General features: G+C 42.3%; 1 protein-coding gene across 3 annotated transcripts in view; it reads left to right on the forward strand.

The window, feature by feature from the left end:
* The window catches only part of CCDC149 (coiled-coil domain containing 149), a 107,245-nt gene that overhangs the window by 27,782 nt on the left and 65,005 nt on the right, over positions 1-14,458 (forward strand). For all 3 annotated transcript variants that reach the window (XM_030800966.1, XM_030800967.1, XM_030800968.1), the window contains exons 2-3: positions 8,500-8,661; positions 11,436-11,474. In XM_030800966.1, the coding sequence (XP_030656826.1) occupies positions 8,500-8,661; positions 11,436-11,474 (201 nt within the window). The remainder of the gene's footprint in view (positions 1-8,499; positions 8,662-11,435; positions 11,475-14,458) is intronic.

A 14,458-nucleotide genomic window follows, 5' to 3' on the forward strand; every position in this document is an offset into this window, starting at 1 on the left:
TCCCCCATTCAAAGAACCTCAGGGCTCCTGATTGCTGGAAGAATACAATCTGAACTCCTCAGCACCACATCCGGGCCCTTTCTGGCCTGGCCACTCGTCTTGTCTTTCTGGCTTTATCTCTCTCAGCTTGTACTCCCACCCTCCACTGCAGCCAGCCCAGGGCGTCGCTCACTGTTCTGACCACACATCTTCTGGCCTCTCACCTTTGTGCTTTGCTATGGTTGTTTCCCAGCCAGGAGTAACATTTTCCCTGTCACTGCCACTTGTCACAACTCCATCTATCCCCAACCAAGATGTATCCCTCTACCTCTCCCTCCCGATCGATTTCAAATACCACTTTGTCCTCCAACTCCTTGAGCACCTTCTTTGCTAAGCTGTGTCACTGTCTCCTCCATGATAACAATAGTAGTAATGATCATTAACATGCATACAACACAGTTTTAAAGTTTTACATATACTAACTCTTAATTCTCATACCAACCCTCTGAAGATGCTCTAAATATCTTCATTTAAAAATGGAGAAACTGAGGCACAGAGAGGCTAGATAATTGATCATGTCGCTAGTGAGTGACAAAGCCAAGATTTGAATTCAGGCATTTTCAGCTCCTCCTGCCATGTTCCCAACCATTAGTCTAAACTGCTTTTCTCTCTTTTCTGGGAGTTTTGTGTCTCTTTTATAGTGTTTAGTGTATTGTAGTTAGCCACTATTAGTGAATGATAATCAGCTACTTATTACCATCTATTATCTATACCCATGCATTGCTTGATGACAGGGATATGTCCTGAGAAATGCTTCGTTATGCAATTTCATCATTGTGCGACCGTCCTAGAGTGTACTGACACAAACCTAGATAGTATAGTCTGCTACACCCCGAGGCTACATGGTATGGCTTGTTACTTCGGGGCTACAAACCTGTACAGCATGTGCCTGCACTGAATACTCTAGGCAATTGTAACACAGTGGTAAATGTTTATGTATTCAAACATATCTAAATATAGAAATGGTGCAGTGAAATTATGGCCACATAATCTTACGGGACCACTGTTGTACATGCCGTTTGTTGTTGACACTGTTAATCTATAGGTGGCCTCTTGGACCTCAGCATTCCCTGTGGAATTCGACTTAGGGCCCCAGGAGAGCTGCCTCTCTCCCAGACAGGACCTGGAAATGAGTTACAATGTATTCTCTGAGCCATGCGGTTACCTCTAGGAGTGTCTTGTTGAAAATATGGTTTTGCTCAACACAGGTAATGTGTTGAACCACTTATAACTAATTTGGTGCCAATATAGAATAGTAAAAAGAACCTGGAATGTGCAATGGAAAGTTCTGGTTTGAACTAACATTTGTTAGTTATGTGTCTCTAGGAAAGAAACCTCTCTGAATCTCAGCTATTTTGCCCATAAAATGGGGAAAGCAGTTCTTGTCCCACCTGTCAGAGTGTTGACTGTCAGATAGGAACGGGTCTGCAAAAGTGTTCTGGATGCTTTAAATGCTCTAAAAATCTTGTGTTCAATCTTTTTTAAGCTTATAAAGCCTTTAACATAGCACATTTCCTTTCAGGCTCACAATAACCTCAATGTAGGGGGCAGCAGGCGGTGGGCAGAGCAGGGATTAAATCCTCAGAGCTGTGACTCAATCCCAGAGAACAAGTGAATGATTTCCAAGACATGATGGTCTCTATTCAGGTGCCTTTTACACCTAATCACTCTCAAAATTCACATCAAACATCATCTCTCAAGCTTTCCTCCCTGCCCCACCCCCACCCACCTGTGCCTCTCTTCGTTCCTTTCACCAAGTATTTGTTGAATGAATGGATAAGTATCCAGAGTGGCTTATTAGAGAACAGTAGTCTTCAGACTTTTAAAATGGCAGCTCGTAAGGAATATGTGAAAATAGCCATATGTGTGTGTTTATTCCTACAGACTTTTCAAATAGAAAAGCTTCAGGAAACAATAATTACCCTTACTACAGGGGATACACCCTGATATTTTCTGCTCTGTTCTGTATCTTTAAAAACAAAAAAAAAAGAAAACACGGGTTGCAACTAATATATCATGACCCACAATTTGGAAAACACTGTCATGGAATATGCTGGAAGTCAGGAGCCTTGTTCTTTGCAATTGGGCAAGTCACTTGGGTTATCCGTGAGGTTTATCCCAGCTCCAGCATTCAGTGCTGACTCTAAAGGATCAGGAAGTTAGGAGGCTGCGGGAACAGGCGCATAAGCATATGGAAGCTTGAAGATTTACTGCATTTAATGCATTTTTAGTTTTTCTTGGCCTATGTGAAGAAGTAGAAATCTAATGAATGCTTAGCTATTTGGGCAATTACTGTTGGAGAAAGGTTTGATTTTAGTCACACATTCATCATCGAGACTGTAGAGATTTGTAAGGGTGAGTTTCCAATAAAAAATTCCATATCTAAAGTCCTTGGAGCCCATATGTGCTTCTCATGCAGGAGTTTTGGGAATCTGAAATGAAATGCAGTACACACACTGTATATTATATGTCATCCCCAGCAGAGTCTCAGGCAGCAGCCAGGGATCAAACACACTGATTTTTCTTCAGCAAATACATGAATATTCACACTCCATGGGATAAAGGCCATAGACACCCTCTCATTAGTTTAGGTCACTAACGAGATAGGAACACATTTTCAGTTTTCAGAACCTTCAGGATTCCAGATAGCAGGAAATAACGTTTTGTTATCCAGGTATCATGCCTTTCCTTTTCAAAATCCAACAATATCATTTATCCCATGAGAGTCCCAATACTTAGCTCAGTGCCCAGCACATAGAAGGCACCCAGAAAATATTTGACTGAATAATGAGGCCAACTATAGCTTACAGAAAACTCCTGTTGCGCTCAAACTGCTTTTGAGAAAAGAACCTTCTAGTTCCTTTCTGAGGCCCTTTAGTTTGTCCCATTTCTTAGAAGTGAATGGAAACCTTACTGTTTCCACTTGGCTCCCTCATAAAGAGGAGAGAGTAGTGAGGCTTGTGGATTTTTAAACATTTTTTTTCCATCTTCCTTCAGGCTTTGCATCTGAGGAAATAAGTGGCAGACCCACTAGTTTTAGAAAAAGTTGTTTGAATCAATAAAACCTTTATTACTATTTGTTCTAGGTCCAGAAAAGTAGCCAAATTCAAAATGTCTCTTTCTTTGTTTCCTTGTACTAGGAATACCAACTAGGTGTGGTAACCAACTCCATGAATATTCTGATTTTTGGGGGTAAGGCCCAGAATGTTTAGTTTGTCAGGAGTTGGGGTTCCACAGACTTGGCTCTGTAACGAGCTGGGTTCCAATTCTGGCTTTGCAATCCCTTGGCACATTATGCAAACACTTTCATTTAAGCCTCACTTCCTCATTTATAAAATGCAGATGATAGCACAGTAACTTCATTGCATTGTCCTGAGGGTTAAAGGAGATTATACAGGTAAAGCATGTGTTACAAAACCTTGCTTTTTGTCATCAATAGCACTACTAATAGTGATCACATGAACCCTCATCCTCAGTGTGGTAACTCAGTGGACACACAGCCCAGGGGCAAGTATAACCTTTCTCCCCCCCCAGACAGTCCCATTCTTTGGTATAGACCATATGAGTCAGGATGGATTAAGTTATGCTTCAGTAACAAACCCTCAAATCTCAGTACTTTGACACACCAATAATTTTTTTGTGGATCACACAAAGTTCTCTGTGGACCCAAATGGCTCTCCAGGCAGTTGTCTGCTGTGCTTGCCCCTCTAAGCTCTGTTATCCTGTGGCTTCCCCATAGCAACCTGCACTTCCACCATTGTTGCTGCAGGGAAGGAGAAAGCCCGGCAATTCTCACCTCCCCTCTCAAGTGCCTTCCTTCTGAAGCAACTCACATCCATTCCAATCCCATTTTATCGGGCAAAACAGGGTCCATGTTTCTGCTTTACCCAAAAGCAGGGGGGATGGATAGTCCTGCCACATACCTGGAAGGAAAGGAGAACTAGAAATATTAGCAAGAGCCATGAATATTGACCCAACAGACGTTTGGCCTTTTCTCACTCTGTTATAAATTGCTGCTACAAACGCAGCTTCAGTCCCAGCACCCTGTCCCACCAAGTGACTGTCCAGAGATTCTGGAAATACTCTGGCCACAGACAGTCTTTGGAAATCATTGAGCCAGCTCTGTCTTAGACAAGGTAGAGAAAGCAAGTTCTGGGTGCTCAAAGTGAGTCGTACCTTCTGAACTGGAGCCCTTACCCCGTGCTTTCTCCTGCACTCTTTATATCTAGTGATATTAGACAGTGGTGTTGAAATCGTGGGTTCCTCAAGGTGGTGAGTGCCCTGGGAACCCCGTCATCTTCCAGGTGTGGAAACGAGTCCCGGGGAGTGTGCGTTCTTTTGGTCCTTGTGTTTTATGGCTTTCCCAAGGTACCTGCAGTTCATGATGAGCCCATTGCTGGATCTGCTATCTATAGTTACTGATCCTCCTCTGGGAGCCTAAACAGCCTGAGCACAGAGACTTAGCTTGTCTGGTTTTCCATTCTAATTTGGGTTCCTTCTAATGCCCCAGCCTTATATTTGCTGGTTATTCAAAGCTGCCCACTAAGAAGGATCTTCATGACCTTTTTCTGTCTAGTTTTTTGTTGTTTGTTTCCAATCACAGGGATAAGAAATGGGACATTTTAACAGCTGTCATTACAGGGAATACACTTTTACTTTTTTAGAATGAGGCCAAGAAATTTCATTTCATTCTCCAACACTCCCTTCTCCCCACTTCCTAGAGTTTTCTATTGTTGTTTTGATGAGATATGCATATACAGTCATGCATCACTTAACGACAGGGTTGCTTTCTGAGAAGTGTGTCGCTAGGCAATTTCGTCATTGTGTGAACATCATAGAGTGTACTTACACAAACCTAGATGACACAGTGCACTACACACCTAGCCTGTGTGGTACAGCCTATTGCTCCTAGGCTACAAATGTATGCAGCTCATTACTGTACTGAATACAAGGCAATTGTAACACAATGATACCTATTTGTGTATCTAAACGTATCTAAACATAGAAAAGGTACCACCACCTTTCTATGGTAGGACCACTATCATATATGCAATCTGCCATTGACTAAAGTGTTGTTATGTACTACATGACTGTATAAGATTTTTGACTAGAGGCAGTAAACTGTAGTCCATGTTTGTACTTGTTTAAAATCCCAAAAGCTACAAAAGGTGGCACAGACACTCAACGGAATGGCTCTGAGACTGTTCCTTGCCCTTGAATTTGTGGGCTATCTGTGGCCTCTTAGTCCCTCCAGACCATTTTAGTTGGTTCTAACTTTTGAGACTGTGAAGCTTGAGGCTTCCAGAGCCTGAGTTTTTAGAGTATGGACTGGATGAGAATCATCTGGACCATGGGCTAAGAATGCAGATTCCTGAGCCAGGCACCAGAGATTCTGATTTAGTGGGCCTGGGCTGGAGCCCAGGAGTCTGCATTTTAACAAGCATCCCAGGTGATAGCAGTGCTTTCTTTTTCTTTTCTTTTTTTTTTTTTTTTTGAGATGGAATCTCATGCTGTCAGCCAGGCTGCAGTGCAGTGGCATGATCTTGGCTCACTGCAACTTCCGCCTCCCGAGTTCAAGTGATTATCCTGCCTCAGCCTCCCAAGTAGCTGGGATTACAGGCGCCTGCCACCATGCCCAGCTAATTTTTTTTTTTTTTTTTTGAGATAGACTTTCGCTCTTTTTGCCCAGCTGGTGTGCAATGGTGCGATCTCGGCTCACTGCAACCTCTGCCTCCGGGTTCAAGTGATTCTCCTGCCTCAGCCTCCTCAGTAGCTGGGACTACAGGCACATGCCACCATGCCTGGCTAATTTTGTATTTTTAGTACAGAGGGGGTTTGCCATCTTGTCCAAGCTGGTCTTGAACTCCTGAGACCTCAGGTGTTCTACCCACCTTGGCCTCCCAAAGTGCTGGGATTACAGGCATGAGCCACTGTGCCTGGCAGAGAGCAGTGTTTTCTAGGGTTCCTTATAGATGCGAAAGACTGTTATGCCAGGGTATGGCAGAGCTACAGGGAAGGTGTCTCACCTTCAGCCAGAGCTCTGCTTCAATCTACTTTACAAATGAGGCTTCAGCCTAAGGTTTGTCCTGCTGATAAAAATAAATAACATGGAGTAAAATTGTTGGGACCTACAGAGCTTCTGCTCTTCAAATCCCGGGCCAGGGGGTCTCAGCAGAGGCCTCTGTGCCTGTTTTCTACCAGGTACCTCAGACCCAGAAGCAAGAGAGGCGTTTTACTGCCCTTCACAGCTTTCATGGCCCTATTTGGACCATGGCTTGTGAGTGAAATGGCTTTTCTCTTGGACCCTAACAGAGAGCTGTTCAAGGTCAAGGAACTTGAATTTCCACTTTGACAGTCAGCAGTGGCCCTTACCTGTTACCCTTCAATAGGTGGGATGTTCCCGCGGAGCTTACCTACTGCAGCTTCCAATGTCTTCATGCATGAGGATTTTTGTCCCCTAAGTCGGAAGGCACGAGTGTCTTTGGGGCCTCGGGTTTGAATCTGATAAATTGAAGGGATAAAGATGACTGTCTTTGGGTCACCGATACAGTGCTGACAACCAAGGGTGCTGATTACAGGAGAAGAACTGGAGGAACAAAGGCAGATGTGTTAAATTGTGTGTAAATGGTATTTTTCCTGTGAAATCTCAATATGTCCCTGAGGACACTGCAGTTTGGGTTACTGAGCCACTCTCTTCTGATATTTACTCATTGGGGATTTTACTCTTGAGAAATCACTGTGGCAACAGAACCATTTTGCCTCCATGAAGACGATGTCAACGTTTCAAAATCCAAGACATTTTAAGGCAGGATTCCAACCTCATTACTGCCCGGAATAAAATTCATCCAAGGTGGAAGTGTCGTTTTTTAGAACTCAAATCCGTCTCAGAATGCCTTTTCTTTCCCCTTTGTTTTTGAAGCTAAGCAATTACTTTCTTTTTTTTTTTTCAGGAAAAAAAAATTGTGCAAATGCACAAAACTCTCTTTTTCCTCCTTTCATTTATTTGAAATTGAACTTAACAAAGTCAGTTCCTAGCAAGCACTATATATGAGTAATGCTTTTGGTCCATAAAAGAGCATTGACTCCAGTGGAATGGGAGTGCTGATTCTCGCTCTGCTTTGTGTGAGCGTCCATAATGACAAAGTACTCATGTCAGAGTATATAATGAAACTATAAATTGTTTTCGTGAATGCTCTGAATTTGGTCTTTTACGGGGCAAATTCAAAAGGTATTTAGTGCCACATTTCACATATGTGAATAATACCAGACGGTGCAATATATCCAATAAAAAGTGAAGAGTCCTATTCGGGCCCCCACTGGCCAGTATGGTGGGTCAGACTTCGGTGAGGGTGGTTCGCGGTGCAGGAGAGTGAGCAGAAGGAAGGATGAAGAAATCTCATCACTCTGAGGCAAGAGTTCCAACCAGATGTACTCAACTTGTTTGGGTGAATTCAAAATGTGGCTAAAATACTTAGCTCCTAAGATTGGTCTCTGGATGGGGAGTACCTGCATTTGAATCATAGGAAAAGTTAAACACATCAGGGCCATGTTAGTGGATGAATTTGCAAGTGAGAAAATAGCTGCTGAGTTTGGCGGGCAGGTGCAATCTATTGCGGTGATTTATGGTTCAATTATTTTTAATAACTTTTTTGGGCATTTTTTTTTACAATAAAAACTATATGGGCCAGGCGTGGTGGCTCACACCTGTAATCCCAGTCCTTTGTAAGGCCAAGGTGGGCAGATCACTTGACGTCAGGAATTCAAGACCAGCCTGGCCAACAGATCCTGACCATCTCTACTAAAAATACAAAAATTAGCTGGGCATGGTGATATGCGTCTGTATTCCCAGCTATTTGGGAAGCTGAGGTGAAAGAATTGCTTGTACCCGGGAGGTGGAGGTTGCAGTAAGCCGAGATCACATCACTGCACTCCAGCCTGGATGACAGAGCAAGACTCTGTCTCAAAAAACAAACAAACAAACAGACAAAAAACCGTGTAGGTTTACTCTGGAAACTTAGAAAACACAGAAAAGCATCAAGAAAAATTTTAAAACCTGGGTAAATAATTTTACTACCAAGAGATTATCGTTAGTAACATTTTAATTAAATTTTTATTAAATATCTTAATAAAATTTTACATAATCTTATCTGGATATATAAATCCTTTTTAAACAAAATTGGAGTCCAGCTGTCTACCTATTTATCCATTTATGCAACTTTTTAAAACGTTCTGCTTTTTAACTTACTTGTCCAAGGTTTAGGTTCTGTCGTGAGGGCACTGCATGTTAGCACTGTAGAAGCCTAAAGTACATGTCATTTGCTGAAAAATGTCTCTCTGGGCATATGAGCTCTAAAAATGAGAATGGCAAAAATTCCCCACAGGGTGTGTGAAATACGGTGTGTGTTAAATGGAGGCCCATGGATGTTTTTGACCCGTTGCCTGGATTTGTTTGCTCTGCAGTACCTGGTGTGTAAGAGGAAGCTGGAGAGTAAGAAGGAAGCCCTGCTGATCCTCTCCAAGGAGCTGGACACCTGTCAACAGGAAAGGGACCAGTACAAACTCATGGCCAATCAGCTCCGGGAGCGCCACCAGTCACTGAAGAAGAAGTACCGAGAGCTGATTGTAAGTGTTAGGCTGCCCTGTTCGGCGACTTTCCTGTTCCCTGAATTAAGATATAAAAAGATTTTCACATGCTGTTTCTTTAGAAATGGTTAAATGCAAACAGTTCAAAGTGGAAAAATTTAGAAGTAAAAGTCACCACCTCTATTTCCTCAACAACCCAGTCCCACTCACAAGTTAATCTCTCTTTCTCTCTCTCTGTGTGTGTGTATGTGTGTATGTATGTGTGTATGTATATGCTTCTTGCTCTGGCATCTGTGAACATATTCATGTGTGTTTGCAGTAGGCTCCCCGCTTATCCAAGGGAGACATGTTTCAAGACCCCCAGTGGATGCCTGAGACCACAGATAGTAGGAAACCCTACATATACTGTTGTTTTTTTAATCTGATAGCCAAACCAGCTCCTAAGTGACAGCAAGTGGGCCACACAGGCATCATGGATACCCTGGATGAAGGGGTGATTCACATCCCAGGTGGGATGGAGGGGAATGGTGCAAGATTTCATCATCACACGACTCAGAACAGCATGCAATTCAAAATTTATAAATTATTTATTGTTGAAATTTTCTATTTAACATGTTTGGACCATGGTTGACCTCAGGTACCTGAAACTGAGGACAAGTGAGGACTACTGTATGTGTGGCTGTTTACTTGTTAATTTAATTATATAGAGTTCTTTAAAAAGAGGATTCATAAGTCTACAGTAATACAGAGGCCACTAGCTACAGGTGGCTACTTAGTTTTAAATTAATTAGAATTAAGTAAAATAAGAGACTCCATTCCTCAGTCTCAATGTCACATTTCATGGGCTCATGTGACCGATAGCTACTGTTATTGGAGAGTGTACATAGAGAGCATTGCCATCCTTGCAGAGAGTTATATTAGGCCAAATGCAGTGACACACCTGTAATCCCAACTACTTTGAGAGGCTGAGATGAGAGGATTGCTTGAGCCCAGGAGTTTGAGACCAAGCTGAGCAACATAGAGAGAACCCTTCTCAAAAAAAAAAAAAAAATTCATGGAGAAATAAAATCCAAATTTATTTTTAAAAATAATAAAACATGCTGTTTTCCCTCAGCACTTTATTTTGGACATCTTTCTAGGCCTACAGATCTAACTCATCCAGATCGGAATCATCCAGATTTCTAGGCATACGGATTTAACTCAGTCTTTTTTTTTTTTTTTTTTTTTTTTTTTTGAGACGGATTCTCGCTCTGTGGCCCAGGCTGGAGTGCAGTGGCGGGATCTTGGCTCACTGCAAGCTCTGCCTCCCGGGTTCATGCCATTCTCCTGCCTCAGCCTCCCGAGTAGCTGGGACTACAGGCACCTGCCGCCATGCTTGGCTAATTTTTTTGTATTTTTAGTAGAGACGGGGTTTCACCTTAGTAGAGACGGGGTTTCACCTTGTTAGCCAGGATGGTCTCGATCTCCTGACCTCGTGATCCACCCGCCTCACCCTCCCAAGGTGCTGGGATTACAGGCATGAGCCACCACCCCCAGCCTTTAACTCAGTCTTTTAAACAGCTGCATGGTAATACACAGTATGGACATATCCATAATTTTTCTAACCTTTCTCGTATCCTGGGCTTTTTTATTTTCTCTAGGTTTTTATATAGCAAAACTTTTAAGATGCAAATGATACTGAAATGGAGAATGCCAACTGCATAATACTAGTTTTCATTCTTGCTGCTTTTGAGGCAATCTCTTTTTTAAGTGGGACACTATTACTGACATTTAACTATCTGTGCTGGCATTATTAAACTGCCCTGGAGTAGAAATAGAATAGAATAGATTCCTCAGGTTAAAATCGTGTTGACTTATATGTGGACAGCATCAGATATTAGAGTGCTCATTTAATGAGCATTCGCTTATTCACCTGAGATATTTGTATCCCTGATGTGGCACAAAAGGGAGAGGAACGGAATCCTTTTTTTTTTTTTTTTTTTGTGAGACAGAGTCTCACTCTGTTGCCCAGGCTGGAGTGCAGTGGTGCAATCTCTGCTCGCTGCAACCTCTGCATCCCGGGTTCAAGCACTTCTCCTGCCTCAGCCTCCCTAGTAGCTGGGATTACAGGCACCTGCCGCCACGTCTGGCTAATTTTTGTATTTTTTTAGTAGAGACATGTTTCAGCATGTTGGCCCAGCTGGTCTTAAACTCCTGACCTCAAGTGATCTCCCCACCTTGGCCTCCCAAAGTGCTGAGATTACAGGCGTGAGCCACCATGCCTGGCCTGAATCCTTTTAAGGCAAAAAAAAAAAAAAAAAAAAAAAATCTAATAAGACTAGAAGTTTTCAATGTCCTCTTAACTTTGAGCAAATACTGTCCCTCCCAACATTGATTGTTCTGCCCACAGAGAAAACTCTCTCTTTCTCTCTCTTTTCCTCTCTCTCTATATGTGTATGTGTCCCCCCATCACTCTTCCTTTGCTTCTAACTATTTAAAAGAGGAACTCAAACCAAATGAAATATTATTTCAGTTTAGGCTGTGATCAAAAAGAATTTTGACAAATCCACTTTTTGTATTCAAACAATTTTAGAAAATATATAGATTTGGTCCTAATGGGAACTGATTCCCTAGAGGTTTTTCCAAAATAACTCTGGTTCAGTTTGTAGTTATTTTTTTAAAGTATATTTGAGCTTGCTTCAGCACATTACTGGCTGCAGGGTGGGGAGGGTAGGGAGAGTCTACATTTAGGTTCATAATTTAATTCAACTTCTTGTTTCTAAGTACATCTATTTTTTTTAAAAGAGTAAAATGTAGCATTTGTTTCTTTGTAGGATGGAGATCCATCACTTCCTCCTGAAAAAAGGAAACAGGTAAGACTTATTTCTGATCTCAGATTTTTTTATTGATACCTTGCAGCAATTGGTAGGATCAGGGAATCTCAAAATGTAGAGAACTTCCTTTAATTTCCTGGAATTCTTTCTGTTATTGGGAGGAGTGGGTAGAGATTCCAACTGCAAAGAGAAATTGGGAGTGGAGTGAAGGAAACCCAGTGAAGTCTGGTTGGGGGAGGTACACCAGTTGACTGCATTCCCTTTCTTGTTGGGAATCCTGATGGGAAATAGAGTTGAGGGCAATGGTTACAGGACTTGAGCTACCTACCATTCAGTGGGCATGTGCTGTGGGCATATAACATTTGGTAGGTGCATACTGTTCTGTGGGTGCATACTGTTCGGTGGATACATACTGTTCAGTGGGTGCATACCATTCAGTGGACACATACCACTTGGTAGGTGCATATCATTCTGTGGCTGTATACTCTTCTGTGGGTACATACCATTTGGTGGGTGCATACTGTTCTGTGGGTGCATACCATTCTGTGGGTACATACCGTTCTGTGGATGCATACCGTTCGGTGGGTGCATACTGTTCGGTGGATGCATACCATTCTGTGGGTGCCTGCTGTTCTGTGGGTGTGTACCATTTGGTGGGTGCATACCATTTGGTGGGTGCATACCATTTGGTGGGTGCATACTGTTCAGTGGGTGCATACCATTTTGTGGGTGCATACCATTCAGTGGGTCATACTGTTCTGTGGGTGCATACTGTTCAGTGGATACATACTGTTCAGTGGGTGCATACCATTCAATGGACACATACCACTTGGTAGGTGCATATCATTCTGTGGCTGTATACTCTTCTATGGGTGCATACCATTTGGTGAGTGCATACTGTTGTGGGTGCATACCATTCTGTGGGTGCCTGCTGTTCTGTGGGTGCATACCATTTGGTGCGTGCATACCATTTGGTGGGTGCATACTGTTCAGTGGGTTCATACCATTTTGCGGGTGCATACCATTCAGTGGGTCATACTGTTCTGTGGGTGCATACTGTTCAGTGGGTACATACCATTCTGCAGGTGCATACCATTCAGTGGGTGCATGTCATTCTATGGGTGCATGCTCTTCTGTGGGTGCATACCATTTGGTGGGTGCATACCATTCTGTGCGTGCATAATATTCGGGGGGTGATAGATACCATTTGGTGGGTAAATGCCATTCTGTGGGTACATAATGTTTAGTGGGTGTACACCATTTGGTAGGTACATAATATTTGGCAGGTGCATGCCATTCTGTGGGTGCATACTGTTCTGTTTAGGTTCTGCCACTTCACACTCTTAAAAGGCATCTTCCATTAAAATTCACATGCCTTTACTTTCTTTTCTCCTGCACGGTGGCCAACACTGTTTATTGACCAAACCAATGGTTTTACATGCACATTTTTATCATCAAATCCTTATATATATGTGGATCTGCTTCTTAACTCTCTGTTCCATTCCTTTGAGCTCCCTGAAAAGTCCTGTGGTTCTACCACATTATTCTTACTATTTTGCTTTATAACACTTCTAATATCTTTTTGGGCTAACGTTCTTCACTTTGCTCTTCCTTTTCAGAGGTTTCTTATATGTTAAGGTTATACCTTAACCTTAAAAGTAAAAGGTTTCTTATACTTTTCTCAGATAAAACCTAGAAACATTTTATCAAGTCTCCTCTGATCCTTCCCACACAAATCCTATTGGTATTTTGATAGGGGTTTTGTTAAAATTTCTAGATTAACTTGGTGTCTCTCTCTCATAGATAGATACGTTCTGTGGCTTTATAATAAAAAAATTTGCATTGGCTAAGGAGAATCTGATGAATTCCAGTAAGTCTGTTAAGCTGCATTCTTACAGCTCTAAAAATACAAGTTCAATGACCTAAACATTGGCTTTGTAGCATTTAAAATGGCATTAAGTTTCTGTCCCTTTAGGACTGAGAGTGTGGTGGTGGGAGCTTGGGCTCTGCAGCCTTTCTGCCTGGGTTGGAACCACCGAGTCACTCTCTCTTATACATGTATTTATGAGAGAGAGAGAGAGAGAGAGAGAGAGAGAATGAGAGAGCAAGCTATTTTCATATATAACTTTGTTAGAACTTTCCTTAACTTTATAGTTGTTCTGTACTGACATGCCCTAAATGACGGCTTTTTATGGACTTGAAGGGAGTCCAGATGATGTTGATGTTAATGCTGTGTGTTTCCCGTTATAGGGAAGCCTCTGTGCCTGAGCAGGACTTTGAAATGGGTGGATGCAGATAGCAACCCAGGAATGATTTGCTCTCTTCCCAGCTGTCATGGCTAACTCAGCATCCTGCTTCTGCTCACTGATGGTGTACCAGCACCACATGTAAATTCCTTGATTCCGTGGGGTCCTTGCCTTGAGACTTTTTTATGCTGGTGAACAGTTTGCCCAACACACACACATTTATCCTCAGAGACCAACTCAGTCCTATGGTTACCCATTCATTCATTCATTCATTCAGCATGCTTACTTATACGCTCCCTTCCTATCTTACAGGATTATTTTATAATGCTCCAGGTTTGATCTAAAGTCACATTTTTCTGTGATGCTCATTGACTTTTTTTTCTAAACAAAATGTAGAAATTTATCCTTTTTTTTTTTTTTTTTTTTGAGGGAGTCTCACTCTATTGCTCAGGCTGGAGTGTGGTGGCGCTATCTCAGCTCACTGCAAGCTCTGCCTCCCGGGTTCACGCCATTCTCCTGCCTCAGCCGCCCCAGTAGCTGGGACTACAGGCGCCCGCCACCATGCCCAGCTAATTTTTTGTATCTTTAGTAGAGACAGGTTTTCACCGTGTTAGCCAGGATGGAGACATTTATCTTTAATGTTTAAAAATTGGAGTTCTTAATCCTGAATTGCCAGGTGTTTTGGGTTTTGAGGTTTCGGAGGTTATAAGCAGCACCTTTGCTGCTATTTTAGAGTTTGTTAGTATTCATGAAGGAGTTTTATAGTTTTAGGGGAAT

This window comes from Nomascus leucogenys, chromosome 20, assembly GCF_006542625.1.
Source record: "Nomascus leucogenys isolate Asia chromosome 20, Asia_NLE_v1, whole genome shotgun sequence".
Classification (NCBI taxonomy): domain Eukaryota; kingdom Metazoa; phylum Chordata; class Mammalia; order Primates; family Hylobatidae; genus Nomascus; species Nomascus leucogenys.